Source organism: Pelodiscus sinensis, chromosome 4 (assembly GCF_049634645.1).
Source record: "Pelodiscus sinensis isolate JC-2024 chromosome 4, ASM4963464v1, whole genome shotgun sequence".
NCBI classification, from domain to species: Eukaryota; Metazoa; Chordata; order Testudines; family Trionychidae; genus Pelodiscus; species Pelodiscus sinensis.
The window spans coordinates 10,972,777-10,990,799 of NC_134714.1; the positions used below are offsets into that span (position 1 = coordinate 10,972,777).

At 44.3% G+C, this 18,023-nt stretch overlaps 1 protein-coding gene across 2 annotated transcripts in view; it reads right to left on the reverse strand.

Annotated features, from left to right (window-relative positions):
• The window catches only part of SLC35F4 (solute carrier family 35 member F4), a 195,120-nt gene that overhangs the window by 50,970 nt on the left and 126,127 nt on the right, over positions 1-18,023 (reverse strand). The window contains exon 1 of one of the 2 annotated variants that reach the window (XM_014579619.3): positions 12,180-12,338. The exons of the other annotated variant lie outside the window; for it this stretch is intronic. Within the exon in view, the coding sequence (XP_014435105.2) occupies positions 12,180-12,255 (76 nt within the window). The 5' untranslated portion in view covers positions 12,256-12,338. Of the gene's footprint in view, positions 1-12,179; positions 12,339-18,023 lie in introns of those variants that run through there. 2 annotated transcript variants of the gene reach the window in all.

Here is an 18,023-nt window from a genome sequence, read left to right on the forward strand (position 1 = left end):
CTGGTCAGGTAGTCAGGGGAAGAGAAACCCTGCTCTATTGAGAGAATTTCTCCCTCCTCCCCATATCCTGTAGCATGATGGGGAGGGAGGTGTCTCCAATGTAAGAGACTGGAATAGGACAGAGGGACCCCTGGGTCTCACACATGGGGTAAACTTACACCAGCTTCCTGAAACACGGAATTGACGCAGTCGTCTTCAACCATATTCAAAATGGTGTCAAGTCACAGAAAATTGTACAATAACCTTCAATATGAGTCTTTTACTCTGTTAGTTGCTGGGTATACTGACCAGTTGTTTTAATAGATGCCAGCCAGGGGTCTCGGACAGTTTGTACTAAAAGATGCTGGGAGCGTCTATTGGAAGTTTTACGGTAGCGTATAATGATGTCATAGTGAATAGTAAAAACATGGCAAATGACATTGAAATAGACACCAGCTGAAATTTTTCTTAAATCCAAAGGGGTTGTGGAATGTATCCAGCGAGTGACTGTCTGAGCAGGACTCAGTAACCCCCTCAACTGGGTTTGACTTAAACTAGAGCATCCACTGGCTAGGTCACTGTCAGCATGCTGCCTTGGGCCCCACAAACTCTTTGGCCAGGCCTGTGTTCAAGCATGGAATTTCTATTCACAGAGATTCTCTGGTACAGTTTGATTCATTATAATTCTTACTATATTTGACTCTCTGCTTTCTTTTCTGTACCCTGGTATTAACATGTCCCATTGATATCACTGTTCTACCATGTTTCTGTGATGCCTAGCGCATTAATTATCCCCATTTTACAGGTGGACAGCTGAGGCACGAAGAGGCTAAGTGACTTGCCTGCAGTTATATGGAAGGTTTATGGCAGAGCATGGAAACTGAACACAGATTCTCTCAAATCCCAGGCCAGGGTTCTAATCACTGCACCATCCTCTGTATCCTCTACTGAAATACATTTTTAAAAACTCCAATGCAGCCTTTAAAACACCAGCAATATGAGGCTGTAACATTTTTACAGGCCAGGCCAAACTGGGAAAGAAAGGAGCTAGAAGTCTGTGCACAAAGCATGAATATTTGCAACACGTGATCAATAATATTTAGCATTTAATGCACACAGTACATTTAAAGCATCTTTAAAACCTTATTCAATCCTCACAGCCTCCATAGGAGGTAGATGGATAGGTAACTATTACTATTCATACATTACATATGGGGAAACTAAGAAACAAGGCCACTTGCCCAAGGCCACTCGATGCGTAGGTGTCAAACTCTTAACTAGAATCCTGGTAACCCAAATCCCAATCCTTTGTTGTAACCATTGGACAAAGCTACAACTAATTTGTATGTGTAGTTCCCCCACTAGTGACTGCATGACATAATCCTGCCCCCAAAAGCACATTCTCAGGGTATTATGGGCCTGATCCAAAGCTTTTGAATGGAAAAAGTTCAGAAAAGGGCAACAAAAATAATTAGGGGTTTGAAACAGCTGCCATATGAAGAGAGATTTAAAAGACTGGACTTGTCATCTTAGAAAAGAGGAGACTAAGGGAGGATGTGATAGAGGTCTATAAAATCATGACTGGTATTGAGAAAGTGAATAGGGAAAAGTTATTTACTCGTTCCCATAACATAAGAACTAAGGGTCACCAAATGTAACCAACAGGATTAAAACACACAAAAGGAAGTACTTCTTCATGCTACACACAGTCAGCCTGTGGAACTCCTTGCCCGCAGATGTTATGAAGACCAGGCCTTTAACAGGGTTCAAAATTCTAGATAAATTCATGGAGGTTAGATCCACCAGTGGCTATTAGCCAGGATAGGCAGGAATGGTGTCCCTAGCCTCTGTTTGTCAGAGGCTGGGGAAGGGTGACAGGGGTGGGATCGCTTGATGATTCCCTGTTCTGTTCATTCTCCCTGGGGGCAACTAGCATTGGCCACTGTCTGCAGACAGGATACCGGGCTAGATGAACCTGTGGCCTGACTCAGTATGGCCATTCTTCTGTTCAATTCTCCAAACTCTGGGTGCCACTTTGGTAACTCTGCCTACAAATGTGTGCCTGCATACACAATGGGTGACACAGAAAAACCTGTTCCTAAGGGCAGGTTGGGCCTAAGTGCTTGATTCCTGTGCCAACATATGGAAATCCGAAGGGCGTGTCGGACATCAACCTTTCTGTAAGCGTAGGGCTCTTCATCTTGTGGCGGATCCAAACCCCAGTGGGACTCTGCTCTGACTTCAGCAAACTTTAGATCAGGCCCTTCATTGAAAATGTAACAAGAGGAGGCAGAACTTGCAGGAAAACAAATCAGTATTCAAGTCCATGAGCCATTATTCTTAGCTCAACTTGTATTTAATTCACACATGTACTTTTATCTTGTTAGTTAAAGCCCCATTAGGAGCATGGAAATATTATAGGATCTATCTCTTGTTAATTTTTTTCTTCTCCAGTTAGCCAAACAGATTCTTCCTTACTCTCATTTAAACAGACTCAAATGAAGAGGGTTGCCAGATGGTTTCAACAAAAATACTAGACACACTTGACATTACATCACAATCTACATTACATCTTATTTAGAAAATACCGGACATTTGTATTTTCTCAGTTATATTTTCTCAATTTGTTTCCCTAACAGAAAGCTCAAATACTGGACTGTCCTGTTCAAAAACGGACACCTGGCAACCCTACAAATGAATAGCACTGTTTCTATTTGAACAGCAATACCTTCAATTTGTTTGACACCAAAAATAAAAATCTCTATGCACCAGATCTATGAAAATATCAGCACAGCCTCAGGAATAATGTTTATGAGATAGTTTCTGAGATGGGCTGACAGACGGAGAAAGAAATGTTGCATTTTGAAATATATTGACTATGTATTATTTTAATTCTCTCAGTGATGGAGAATGACACATTTTAGAGTATTTAAAATTTAGTCCCACTCAAGCCTGTATTGACCTAAACGGGAGTTAGATTGGGCCATGCAATTACTGTAGTATTGAGCTGATTTGGGATCTAGAAGTATTACACTGAATCATGTGATGTTTAATCAGAACTAGAGCTGTTTGGAAAATGGAATTTTCATTCCCCAAGAAATTCCAATATTTCAAAACAGGACGCACACACACACTTTCATAGAGCAAACAGTTCTGAAAAATTTTGATTTGGAAACATTGAAACAAACTTTCAACATAGCCAATCAAAACATTTCATTTAAAAAAAAAGTCAACATTCCAGAATGTCAATTCGAAACAGAACATTGATTTTGACACAACTTCTTTTAGTTCTGAAAGCACTTCTGTTGAAACAGTTCTACTCAGGACCCTAATGTTTCCATCTCTGCCCTGATTATTCCCCACACAAAGGAGAATCTGTGTGTGCAGACCTCCTTTTGGGAGATCTTCACAGGGTCAAGCATCTGGGGGTAGAAAGGTAGATAGCTGCAGGGTCGGGCTCAAAGAGACCTGCAAGCCACCTCCTCTGTCCACCCCATGTCACTCAGAAATTAACACCGCCACCCTCTGCATTATCCCTTGTGCAGAATCTCTTCTGCACTGTGACTCTTCTAAAGGGCAAATCCCTGGGCAGCTATTGCCAGGGAATGTCTAAGCAGTATGATTTCCAATGACGTTGTGCTGATAAGGATGTGGACGAGACATAGGACAATGTGGAGACACAGGATCTGGGACAGAGTGGGCCAGCTGCACCCCATTGGTGTTCTCTGTGTGGCCCACAAGCTATTTTGTTTACTGTTGTCCACACACAGGGTTGCCAGATTCTGCTGGTTTTCGTCTGTGTATTTTTTTCTTGCTAGGATAACAAATGTGGCATGCATTTAAAGCAAGGGCTTGTGAAGTGAGGTGTGTGCTGATGGCACACAACATTGACTGTGAGAGCCATGTGAGCTCTCTGCATCCAGTCAAAGTGCTGCTATGATTCAAATGCCACAGCCCACAAATTCTAGGTGTGCAAGCCCAGTTAACAAAAGTACCCTATCCCGGGAGACCGTCTTGGTTACGACAACCTTGTGGCCCATTGAGATGAAGGAGGAATGCTCATTCAGCCCATTCATTAGCCCATGGCTCCTCATTTGGGGAATCCAGGAAGTCAGTGGAATCCTCTGCTAATTCCAGGTCATATGTGGAGGAACCAGAGTTGTTGACTCGAGTCCCACGACTTGAACTCGAGTTCGACTTAAGTCGCCTAGGTGACTCAACTTGAGACTCGACTCGGGTTCATTGTTTGTGACTTGAGACTCAACTTGAGACTTGCTAATTTTGTTAAATTGACTTGGTGAAAAAATTGTCTGAAAATGCCAATATTGATGGCCTGTACAAAAGTGACTTGACATTTTTGAAATTAAGACTTGAGACTCAACTTGAGACTTGACTCGAAAGTGACTTTAGGGACTCAAGACTTGACTTGAGACTCGACTTGGACTTGACAATGACGACTTGAAGACAACATTGGGAGGAACTAACACAGCCCCCAAAAGCATATTCTTAGGGCATTGTGGGCCTGATCCCAACCTTTTGACGTCAGCTTAAATGACCTTTTTGAGGAAAACTCAAAGACATTTCCTTCTGTACGAAGGAAGGAACTGGGCCACCAAGGATACGTCTACACAGCAACTAGACACCTGTGTGCGGGGGAGGTTCTAAAAAGCCCTCACCTGGAAGTCTACATGTAACCACCACCAGGTGGATTTGAACCTGGGACCTCTGGAGCTTTATATCAGCAACAAAAACTCCACAGCCCCACTCAGCAGCCCCAGGCCTACCAGCGGTGTTACTTTGCTGTGTAGATGTATCCTCAGTTCAACTGAGTTAAGAGTTTCAGAATCGGGTCCTTGTATTTCATCTCTCTCTAGCATATTTTTAAAATAATGAAGGAAAAAAAGGGATATCTTTTGCCACAAACATAGCCACACAAAGTCTCTGTCCCACTGGGATTGACCCAAAACTGACTGAAGTAAATGGAAACACTGCCATTGACTTCAATGGGCTTTGGCTCAGGCCCATCATCTGGTGTGGATGCATTGCCAGTTGGGATACCTAAACACAAAATATATGATCTAAAGCTGAGCCACACATGTCAAACACAAGTCTTTTATTATGAACCATCTTTGTAATAAAACTTACTGTACACTGCCTCTTCTAGCCTCACTGATTTATATATTTTATTCCTAAAATAAAAGGTTTATATCTCTATAGACACAAAAGGAACATTCTGAAAAGTCCAGTGTTGTTATACAGCCCTGACTATGGGCAGGATTCACACATCACTTTCACTGCAGTAAAACAAAAGTAACTCCACTGAAATTTATGGTTTTACACTGGGCATAAAACTGCTGTGAGGGGAGAATCCAGCTCAGTCTTTGAACACTGGGAAAGAAACTACTCAGATTTTAAACAAACAAACAAACAACTCTATAATTGAAGTGACCCAGGCTGTCAATAAATGGGACAGATGCTTTGATAAACTCTCCGCTCTCAAGGCTCCGGATCAGGAACCACTGGAGTGGACGGGGTCTAGGTCCCCCTACTTTACCTCTCCCCCACCCCTTTGTGACAGAACGTCCAGGGGAGCTGCTCCCCACTGGGATGACTAGGCTAGCAGAACCCTGACCACTAGGCCAGCTGGTCAACTGACCATTCTGCCCTCCCCCACACACAAAACACACACACAAAGAGACAATTTAGGGTTAAAATTGACAATAGGGCTTAAGCTCAGGCTTAACTTCAAAGGCCCACTTGGGATGTTTGCCTGACTTTTGACCTAAACATACAAATCGAAAGGTGGGATCAGGGCTGCAGACAGAATTGCTGGGAACCTGAGTAATGTGGGAGGGACGGGGGGAAGGAGTGGGGCTGTGGCAGCAAGGGAGGCACGGAGAGTCATGTGCCCTCCACACACACTGTGGGGGAGAGAGGTAAGGGGACATCCTGTCCATTGGACGGTTTATATAAGAACGGTCGTACTGGGTCAGCCCAAAGGTCTATCCAGCCCAGTACCCTGTCTGCCGACAGTGGCCAGTACCAAGTGCCCCAGACAGAGTGAATCAAACAGGTAATGATCAAGCAATCTCTCTGCTGTCATCCATCTCCACCCTCTGACAAACAGAGGCCAGGGTCACCATTCCTTACCCATCCTGGCTAATAGCCATTTATGGACTTAACCTCCATGAATTTATCTAGTTCTCTTTTAAAGCCTGGTATAGTCCTAGCCTTCACAATCTCCTCAGGCAAGGAGTTCCACAGATTGATTGCGCTGTGTGAAGAAGAACTTCCTTTTATTTCTTTTAAACCTGCTGCCCATTAGTTTCATTTGGTGGCCCCTAGTTCTTATATTATGGGAACATATGGTTTGGAGCAACCATCCTGAGTCCCTCACCTTGGGAGGGGGGGCCTGCATAGCCCAGCACAGTCTGGTACAGGGGAGGGGCTGGCAGTAGAGGCCAGGCCAGCTCCCCACCCCAGGCAGCACAAAGAGGATCAATCTGGCCTCAGCCCGCTCTACTCCCTCAGCTCCTGGCCACGTCACTCAAAGGCGGGGACTTGCCGGAGGGGTGAAACCGCCTCCCAATACCCACTGGCAGTGGGAAGTGGAGCAACATGGCTGGGAGCTAGTAGAGTGAAGCGGGCCGGGGCCAGGTCGCTCCATTTCCCCTTGCTGCTGCTGGTGAATGCAGGTGAGGGCGACCCCTGCTGCCAGCACCAGGCCCCCGCTGCTCCCCTGTCACTCGGGGGGAGGAAATTTGGGGGAAGAGGTGGAGTGGGGGAGAGGTGGCACTGGAGCATAGACAGGGGCTTGGGGGTAGGGATGGAGTGGGGTGGAGTAGGCCTGGGGCTAAAGATGGCATGAAGAGGAGTCACACGGGGAGGGGCAGTCACATGGTCGATGTTCTTCCCCAGCAGTCGCTTCTGCCTTGGGGGCTAGCCTGCCCCAGCCAGCCCTTCAGCGCGGCCTGTCCTGTCCCAGCCAGGGCTTTAGGAGTGATTTAAAGGGCCCAGAGTCACCTCAGCAGTGGCGTCTGGGCACCCTTTTAAATGACCAGGCCCCAGGCCAGCTGCCCTTCCCTCCCCATCGGCAGCCCTGGGCGAGATAAATGAATTATTCTTATCTTCACTTTACAGACAGAGCCGTGAGGCATGGAGTGGCCAATCCATTACTTCTCAGCACCTCGTAAAATGCACAAGCAGCGTTATGAGACCAGCAGAAATACACGAAATGCTTTCTTCGTATTTCTTTCCCACAGACTCACAGGGAGGCACAACCGGCTGTGCCGACTGAATGGGTAGCTCTAGCACCACCCTACATTCAACCAAATGTATCGTCACGGAAACGTGCTCTTTCCTGGAAGCACAAATGTGTTATGGAGATGGACTGATTTCAGATACAAGGTTTCCGAGGTCCAGGGTGGTCATTTCCGGGGATGGGAAGAAGACACCAGAACTGAATACTTGCTGGTTTTGCTCCAGGAAGGGACATTTGTATATGGTTTTATAAAAACATTCAAAATGGTTGTTTTCATGTCACCCGGGAACAAAAACATTCAAAGCCCTGAAAGGTGTCCCGAATAGAAACAAGTAGTCTATTCAATTCAAAAAATGTGTGAAAAGCTCCTTAAGAGCCACCTGGCGACCCTTTTGAAATGTAATGGCGACCGATATTTGGGTCCCGACCCATAGGTTGGGAAACCCTGCCTTAGAGTCTAGACCGTAGCCAGCACCTTTCTGTCCATCTTTGTGGCTGCTTTGCTTCCCTCCATGCTGACCCGTATAGGAGAACATCATTAAGATGATTCATGTGGAACAACATAAGAACATAACACAAGAACATAAGAACATAAGAACGGCCGTACTGGGTCAGACCAAAGGTCCATCTAGCCCAGTATCCTGTCTACCAACAGTGGCCAGCACCAGGTGCCCCAGAGAGGGTGGACCGAAGACAATGATCAAGCGATTTGTCTCCTGCCATCCCTCTCCAGCCTCTGACAAACAGAGGCCAAGGACACCATTTTATCCCCTGGCTAATAGCCTTTTATGGACCTAACCTCCATGAATTTATCCAGCTTCTCTTTAAACTCTATTATAGTCCTAGCCTTCACAGCCTCCTCTGGCAAGGAGTTCCACAGGTTGACAACACGCTGTGTGAAGAAGGACTTCCTTTTATTAGTTTTAAACCTGCTACCCATTAATTTCATTTGGTGTCCTCTAGTTCTTCTATTATGGGAACTAATAAATAACTTTTCTTTATCAGCCCTCTCCACACCACTCATGATTTTATAGACCTCTATCATATCTGCATCCCAAGGCTTTCACATCACAGAGGACGTCCAGGAGAAATTTCAGACTGTCCAGTGGCAAGAATGTCCCTGCATCCTATGAGTGGAGGGTTTTTAAGAGTTTTTTGGAGGGTTTTCTGTCACTGGGGAGTCCCATGTCAAAAGACAGTCTCAGACAACTCTGCTGTTGTTAGAAGACTACTCCTAACAGAGTTTTCCATCATTTGTACCAGACTTTCTTGTCATGTAGGGATTGATAAAATAGGAAAAGTCCCTCTGCTATGTCTTTGCTCAGACTTTGGGAAAGGAGGGACATAATACAAGTCAGGATTTGGGGTGAGACTGGGTATTGTTTAGATTTGATTATGATGTTTGGTTAGCTCTTGCTCAGGAAAGATATTGGACGTAAAAATACAGACACTCTAATCTCTCTTTAGCCACAAGAGATACAACACCATCAGCCACAATCCCTTACCCAGTGTCTCACCACTCAGAGAACAACTCAGCCTCCCTGCTAATTCAGTCCTTGGCCTCTACTCAAACGCCTGGTAAGTTTTCAAAAACTGCTGCCAGTTAGGGATGCAAGCGACTAGGCAACTAGTGATGTGACTCGTCGCTTCCCCATCCCTTGCTGCCTCTATCAGAGAGAGTCAGCAAGAGGGGGGGAGCAGGAGCCAGTGCTGGGGGGAAGCTGGTTTAAAAGCCCCAAGTGGGTTCTTGTACATTTCAAAGGCTCAGGTGCTGCAAGAAGAGCGGGACCAGTCCACTGCTGTCCCCGCGCTCCCTGCTGGGCGTCTGCTCTTGAGCCCGGCAGGGCTCTTGCTACAGTTCAAAGGCAGAAGTGCCCTTTATGACTAATCAAATACTCGGTGGAAATCCCATCGACTATTCGATTAGTTAATTAATCTAAATTTAACATCCCTACTGCCAGTTGCTATTTAACAGGTGAACGTCTATCCTTAGAAATTGGAGAGAGACGGGCAAGTCTCTTGGCAGGACATTGCTGATTCATACATGGTAAGTCATAACTAAGCAGGTTTTCTGACGATGTCATGACTTCTCAAATGAGTATGACCAGTCTGAGTCTGGGATTTTGCAGAGGAGCCTAAGGGAGTCAGGCAACCAAAATTCATTCATTTGAAATCAGCTGCCTATCCTCTGGAAGAATCTGTGGAACGTCCAGCTAGAATCTTTGCAGACCTGGCTGCACATATTTGCATTTAATACATGAACTAGCAGCAGCTGTGGTTTTTGTTCTGCTTTGCTAGTTTCATCTGTTGGACAAATGTTTCCATCCTTGGCCTGTCTGAAATGATACATTTTGCATCCAGCCACTTCCTCCCATGCCACAGCCTTTTATTTTTGTTTACACAGCAGGGTTTTCTTTTTCAGTGTGGAAGTGCGCCAGTGTAACCTCAAGTGGACTACAGACATTCCTGTCTTCCATGGGATGGATGAGGCGAAGAACAGCCCCTGGATCTGGTATTCTTTACAGTGTTTTGACTACGGCAATCTTTAAAGATCTATCTTTTATTGTAGACTTTGTGAGCGCTTTCAGGCAGGGATGGTTTTTTGTTCTGTGATTGTACAGACCCTAACATCCTGGGTCATGGCTGGTGCTCCTAGATGCTACCACATTTCCAATAACAACAACAACAAAAAACAGCAGGGATATGTCTAGACTGCATCCCTCTGACGGCAGAGAGATGCAGATTAGGCAGGTCGACATTGCAAATGAGGCAGGGATTTAAATGTCCCGTGCCCAATGTGCATAAAAATGGTCGCCGCGTTTTGCTGACTCAGCACTTTGTCGGCAAAAAGCGGCAGTCTAGAGGGGGATCTGTCAAGAAAGAAAATCTTTTTCGACAGATCCCTTATGCCTCCTGCAAGGAGGTTTACAGGATCTGTCAAAAAAGGCTTTCTTTCTCAACAGATCCCCCTCTAGACTGCCGCTTTTTGCGGACAAAGTGCTGAGTTGGCACAATGCGGCAGCCATTTTTATGCAAATTAAGCACGGGATATTTCAATCCTTGCCTCATTTACAATGTCGACCTGCCTAATCTGCTGACAGAGGGATGCAGTCTAGACATACCCCAGCTGACCAATGGTCTGACCAAGTGTGGCTGTTATTATGAGTTTTGTAACTGGTAAAACTATCCTATAAATACTCCAACTTAAAACTCAGTTGAATTATTATAATTTGAATACTGCTTCTTCAAAAAGCAAAACACTTACCAGAATCTGAATACATGAATTAAGGGAATGCCTTCATTATGGGATGGTTTGATCACTAGTATAGATGCAATAAATCAATCACCAAGTGGTCTCCCGTTGACTCTAGTACGCCATCAAAATGAAAGTGGAATTGATGGGAGAGTGTTAGCTGTCAACTTACTGCGGGAAGCAGACCTAAGTATGTCAACTTTAACTATGTTATTCATGTAGCTGAAGCTGTGTAACTTAGGTGGCCTGTCAACAAAGCCTTAACAGTGAGGACTTCTTTATATCAGGTGCCACAAGACCATAGAGAAGGTCAACATAAGAAGTCAACTCTAGCTTTGCTTTTGGGTTTTTTTAAAACTTTTATCAGAAAAGAAACAAATTTAACTAGACTAGATGCAAAAATAGCATGCCAATATTAATTTTGCACATCACACATATTCCAAAGTTAGCATGCAATAGACTATTTGTAAAATAGTTGCTCTTGTATAGGAAACTAGTCCCACCTGAAATGTAGTGGGTCAAATCCTCTTAGGAACTTTAAGCCACACTGCTGTCATGCTTCTGTCGATAGGCACTATACAGTATTTTTTTTAAATTCCATAACTTTCTTTTCACCATGAACAAAGTACGGAATTTAACATATACAATGCAAAGTAATAATATTTCCATTGCTAGCAGGAGCCACAAAAATCAAACCAAAGATAAAATGTATCTTACACCACCACAAAAAGATCATCTGTAACAGCATACCATAAAGAGTAAATTTAAAATGCAGTTCTGCCTCCATCAGCTACTTTTTAAAGAACACCTCTGCTCCTTGAGATATTTGAAATTCAAATGTGGTAAACTTGAAAGAAAGTAAAGTTGGGATACCTATGGGCATACAGTCAAATAAAATGAACCCTGAACTTGAGTCATAGTAAAGACTTCTTCAAATCTTTCTTCCTTCTCTTTGATTTATACCCAGAAATATAAATATTTTCCAAGCTTTTTATCTATATCACCAGCTAATGTACAGCAAATATCTGTAATGCCTAAGCAATAACTGTGACGTGAGGTTAGTCAGCACTCATCAGGGAATGCAAATGAGCATTCCTGCTGCACTTTACATTAGGTTGTCATCTCATTTCAACAACATAGGAAACATCCCCCCCAGCTCTCATTGCTATTCTGTAACGTGTATTATACAGTTGTTCCCATCCACTACTGTTCTAAGAAATAAGGAGAAGGAACTAGCAGAAAGGAACTATTACTGTCTCTTCTATCTTAAGTTAAGAGACAGCCAACACTGGAAGTTAGTACCACACATTACAATGTTTAAAACGCAGTGCTAGATCTCGAGCCTCATATATAAATAATATGGACAACTGGAGAAGCTAGCACAGAGCTAAATGTTGTACCTTTTCCTCAAGTGAAAACAAAGGCAAACCAACTTTCTCAGTTATCCCTCATTTTAATATTAGTTCTCCACCCAAAATTGTTCCCATACCAGTTGCATATTGAAAATCTAGACATTTTTGACTGCACTCATTTTAAAAGAAAAAAATGAAATAAAGTGTGAGAAATACTTAAAAGCTTCAGTTACTTTTTAAAAACACATAGAGACATACAAGCTGGAAAAGAACAAGAGTAGCATGTCAACTAATTGCATCCCCAAGGGTAGATATGAATTAAAAGAGCATTTACCATCCGGTATTGCTGAATTTAATTCAGAGACACTGTAAGATGCTAAAGGTGCCACTCTCGCTGAATGTTTCTTCATCCTTTAAAATTGTTCGCGTAAGCCGTGCACTCACTTCGTCTTTAGCCTCTGCATTGCTTTTGCTCCCCAGTTCAATAGTAAGCACTCGGCTATGGCTGGAATCTAGCGTTCTGGAGATGCTGCAGCAGGCTATGAGTACTGATTTGCTGTTTCCCTGGGAAACCATTTGCAACACATTCAAACAATGCTTGACCTCTGCTAACACTTTTATTTTGTTCCATTGTTAAGCGCAGCAGTTAAAATATAAATATATTAGCTAATGCTCTTTTCAACTTTAAAGTGCTGCAACCCCTTTTGGATTAAAGCCGTAGTTTCACATATAATCTCTTCTCTCTGTTCAGGCATCAGACAGGAGCTTTCTCGGTAACAATTGCAAGGGAGTTCTGCAGTACACGTTTCTGATCCTCTTATTGTGACAATATCTTATAATTAAATTAATTGTGTTTAATAAGCGTTGAATAATGTATCTCCTAAAGGACACTAAAATCACAGCAGCCCAGGACAACAGAACATATAGTATCTATCTATCCATCTGCTAGCTAACCTTTATACTGTAGGCATCTTTCTAGTATTTTAGGGCTTTACAAAAAATCATTAGTCTCAATATAGATAGATAGTCCATACTTGGTCTACATTCTTCCATGCTTCCCCTGAGGCAGCTCCTATACCTCCTCCTGTTTTTCAGTGTGCTTTGTATTGTAGCTGTGGAAAAGTTTAGTCTTTCTACATATGTACAGTAGTGTCCCTTCATATCTTGCCAACTTTCTTAGGCCAGATCTACACTAAAGGAGAAGGTTGAATTAAGATACGCAACTGCAGCTATGTTAATTACATAGCTGGAGTCGACTTACTTTAATTCGAGTTTCCCTGCCATCCCCATAGCGGGAGGTCAACAGGATCAAAGGCTCCTATGGGCTTCTCTTACTCCTTGCAGGAACACCAGTGGCCAATAGGGGCACCTCTGAGTTTGATTTAGCTTTACTAGACCTGCTAAATCAAACTCTGGAAGATTGATCTGGAAACCACTGATCTTCCCCATAGTAAAGACATGGCCATAGATAACAGAGTAGCTGGCTCTGCCATCTTTGGTATCATAAGCTTTCATGGGCACAGCCATCTACCATGTTTTGTTAGTCTTTAAGGTGCTGCTAGGCTATTTGTTGTTTTTTAAGTTTTTCCAGTTACACACCAACTTGGCTACCTCTCTGAAGCTTCTGCCATCTTTGCTCATTTGAACAGTACCACAGAACTCCATGGGGCTACTTGGCTCAGTCAAGTACTATTTAACATCTACCTAGATTCATGCTGTGCCCATCACCGTGGCTTCAAGGGTGCCTTGGCAGGGGTGCCAGAATCTGGCTCTAAACAAATATTTGCAAGTGGGTATCACCAGTATTTTTAATAGATTCAGAAATTCTATGTCCCTGATCTAACTGCCTGCATAAGACAAGCCTGAGAACAGCCCCAAAATAAATTCCTGTTTGAACTAGACTGCATCTTTACAAAGACATATTTTAAAGTATTCAAGATACTTCCTGTCACAACCATAGCAGCATGCAAAGGAATGCTGCAGGCAGGCAAGTTACTCTGCTGACCTGTCTTGGGCAAAGCTGGAAATAGTCTAAGGGCCACCACTAATCACAGCCCCATGCACGTGTGGCTTTGGTAACAGCCTAACACAGGAGCTCTCGACCGAGGGTTTACAACCTACAGTATGTCACAACCACCTTACTTTTACTACCTACACAGGAGGAGGGCCCAGGACTGTCAAGGAATGAAAGAGTTCAGAATCACTGACCTAGCCGGTCACATTTGAAGCTTCCTAGGGAAGGCAGCTTCTCAGAATCACCAAGCTGATTTGGGCACTTGACAAGTTACTCAGTCCAGGTGTAAAATGGCTAGCCTGGTTCTGCCCCCACTTCCTCATGCACTTCCCCCACACTCAATGGGTGCTGCAGAGGAGCAGCCAGGGACAGGAGTGGGTGCAGGGTACCCGACCACCCCACGGGGTTCTTGGCCAGCTCTAGGTGAGGTAAGAGCACCGAGGCGAGTTCCAACCTGGACTCTGGAGCATGGTGGAAGAGGGCCCTAGGGTCCTTCTCCCCAGTCCACTCTTGAGTTCCCCTGGTCAAATGCAGTGGGCTTGGGGTGGAGGGCAAGAATTGTTCCCTCTATGCATCACTGCTAAGGAGGAGCTGGAATGAGCAGAGGGCAGACACAGCAGCATGACCAGAGAGTGAGCTCTGCACCCGGCACAGAGAGGGCTGAACACACCTGGGGAACCACGCTACCCCGTCCTAATGAGTTTCACATTTCTGCTTGGAAGGGGGCTGATGTGAAAGACTATTTTAAAAAGAGACATTCCTGAAAGTATTTGAGACCCTCGTGGCTGGATGAAACCTGGCCCAGTCTCTGCCTTTCCCTTTCTATTCTCCACAGCTGAACACCCTACACTTCCCTGCTTGTATGGGGTCTGGCCCCACTCCCAGAACCGGTTCTACTGGAGTACTTGCTAGGGGCATCGTATCTCCAGAACCCTTCTGTCTCCAACATGCACAACCTGGCCTCTACTGTGTTCACATCTTTTCCGCAACTATTTACACTGCAGCATCCTATGTGAAGATGCTCACTTCTTAACGATTGCCTGTAGCTAATGGATTTTCAGTGCTGTGTGGAAACCAGTGTTCTGAAGTTAAAATTTACAGTAGATTCCCCCCCCCACCCCCAAAAGTCCAAAGAGACAGCAGCCTTCATGATGGACTAATCGCATTTCAAAAATACAGCCTGTTATGCAAACATTTAACCATCCACTAATAAACTTCTAGTCATTCTATATTTGCATAATATAAATACAGCATGGAGATTGGTTTAGGAAAACAGTTTCTGCAAACAGGAGTTTATAATGGAATCATTAACAAGCCTTAGCTATAGCAACACTGCCTGAGGTTCGTGTGACAAGCATACTGCTATTTCAAGCATTTCAAGCCATCGCTTCCAAACAAGAGCAATATATTAACACCCGATAGTGGCCAATGATACAAGCCCTTGCAAATGAAATTGAGGAAAATCAGCTGTAAGTCAATTTACCAAATTCAAGAGCCATATTCCAAACCATAAGGAATCCTTCTAAATGTGCATGACAGTAGATTTTGCTTTGGATAACAATGAAATAGAATAAAACAACAGGGCAAAACTGCTACAGAAATGAACACTTCTACTACATATAACTCTAGTTGCAAATTTCAATTTGAAAAGGATCCGCATCCGTGGCTGGGAAAACATGAGCTTTGGCAACTGTTTCTGCTCCAGCTGTGACCAGGCGACTGGTTTTGAATGTACTGTTATAAAATGCTTTGATCCTGCTAGTGTGCTTTACATTTTTATATCTGTCCTGGCACTTTTGTGGGAAAGATGTAAGATCACTTGGAACAAAAGGGAAACCCTATCTAAAGTGCATTAGTTCCTGACCTCGTGTTTATGTCAGCAACAAAGTGGAAAAAATATTCTAAATTCTCCCTAACCCCAACATAAATTTACCTTGAAAGCTGGTGAGTTTAAAGCCAAGATTTTTCAAAGCGATCAGTGATTTTGTGGGCACTCAACTTGTGACACACCTGAAAATGGCCTGATTTTTAGAAGGTGGGTGGGTGGCATTATCTGAAAATCAGGCCCCTCTGAGGCATCCAAAAAGTGCCCCAAATCAGTAGCCACTTCTGAAAAACACTGGCCAAATGACCAACAGGTTTCTTTCCACTGTTTTATGTAACAGAGGTGTTTCTGATCTCTCCGTTCAGGCTTTTCCCTGCTTGCTATAAACCAAGACAGGGTCAAGTACCTGCTGATAATTTATTGATATTTCAGATTTGAGACAGATAGATTCAAATATTAACTACAGCTCTCAAGTCACATCTAGCATCCATTTCCTTGCACTGATTTTCTAGCATATGGATAATCAAAAAGGATTCCCCTGCCAGGCATGTTACATGGTACCCAAGAGCTCCAGAAGTTGTTGATCTAAAATTCTTACATAGCCCCCTCTTCGTAGCATCTGAGCACCCCACAGCCATTAATGCACTGAGACTGAAAAGCAAAGACAGACTATTGTCTCCATTTTGTAGCTGGAACTGAGGCACAGAAAGACAAAATGACTTCTCAGGATGCCTGGAGCAATCTCCAGAGTCGCGAGTTAGAGCCATAGTTAATAGATCTCTGTTTACGCCAGTGACTGTTGACTGTGGCATAGGAATTTGTCCATGCACTGAAGATGATGATGCATAAACAGCAAAGTCATTTAGCCCCATATCCTGCCCAGGGGTGACCCATGCCTATGGGAGGACGGGGGGCAGAGTGAGGGCAGCCAGTGTCAGCAATGTTACTGAGCATAATCAGTACAAACCAAGCAGCAAACCTAAGGCAGTACATGATCCTACGTAACCCAAGACACACGTCACCCAACCTGCCCCATGCATGCATCTCCCTGCTTCAGTTGTGCCCTGGGATCTCCTCAAAGGACTGGGGAAAGATTGCTTCTCTCCTGGGGGGAGCCATTCTTGGCCTGCTATCCCAGGCTCAGAACGGGAGCAGCTCTGGCACCCTATGTACCTTGTCTCTGTGGCAGATGCAGACCCCTCAGCTCTGTCCTTGGCTTGCTTCTAAATCCCCTGCATGGCCCTGCGTGGAGTCCAGACAGCCCTCCCCACAGCACAGCCTGTTCCATGACTCCGTAAATGCTAACCCAGTTGGGGATACAAAGACTCAGTGAGGCTCCTTGACTTGCCCTGGTTCCCACAGATCATTGGTGTCAGAAGCTGGGCTAGAACACAAGAGTTACTCGCTGCCCACTGTATCCACCCACCAGGCCCACAAGAGAAGCAGATGGTAGCTGGTAGAAAATGCTGCCAGAAAGATCACCTCCTTTTCAATCTCTTACATTATGGTGCTAATGTACCTGCCTTGTGCGTGTGTTACAGGCTCTCAACGATGCCCAATCCACATCTACCCGAGTCTCTAGCATTCCCAGTTAGAAAAATTTGGCTCTTTAGCTCAAGCGATAGCAGCTCATGTGTTTAAACCCCTGATGCAATCCTGGATGTGTCAGCCAAGATGGCAGTCGTCACACTAAATAGCTTTAAGACTGCATTTTGATGGCAGTAATATGACAATCACTTTTAGCTGGCTGTGGCCGCCGGGCAGCCATGAAAACAGTATGAACACGAGCCTCTGATAGGAATGGAATGGGCAGGCGCACTGCACGAGCCCGGGTGTGCTTTTTGCTGTGTCTTTGCGCCAAGCCTGAGTCAGAAGGCTGGCCACACTTTCTTCCCCTGGTTTTCTATGATCTCCCGTATCCTTTCTCATGCCCTAGACTGAGCTCTCTCTTGGCTGTTTCTGCAGGAAAGGGACTTCCAGGAGGAAAATTCTGTAGGGAGCCGCAATATACTTATATTATACCCCCAATCAAAGGGTTAACAGAAATATGGACAACACTCTACCTATACACACTAAGAGCTTGCTATTGAGCTCATTGACGTTAATGGAAAAATCTCCATCAACTCCAATGGTTTTTGGATCAGGCCCCAAATCTCTCAAGAGAGTCTTTGTTGCCTGAATATTATTAATACAATAGTTACATGCAATGCACTTTGTATAAATCCATTGGGATTGGCTCGTCATTCCACAGCCAGTTGCTAGACTATTAGTATGAGACACTTGCATTTTACTGGCTGGTTTGGAGAGAGCGTGAGTTTCAAGATGACAGGCTAAAGGAC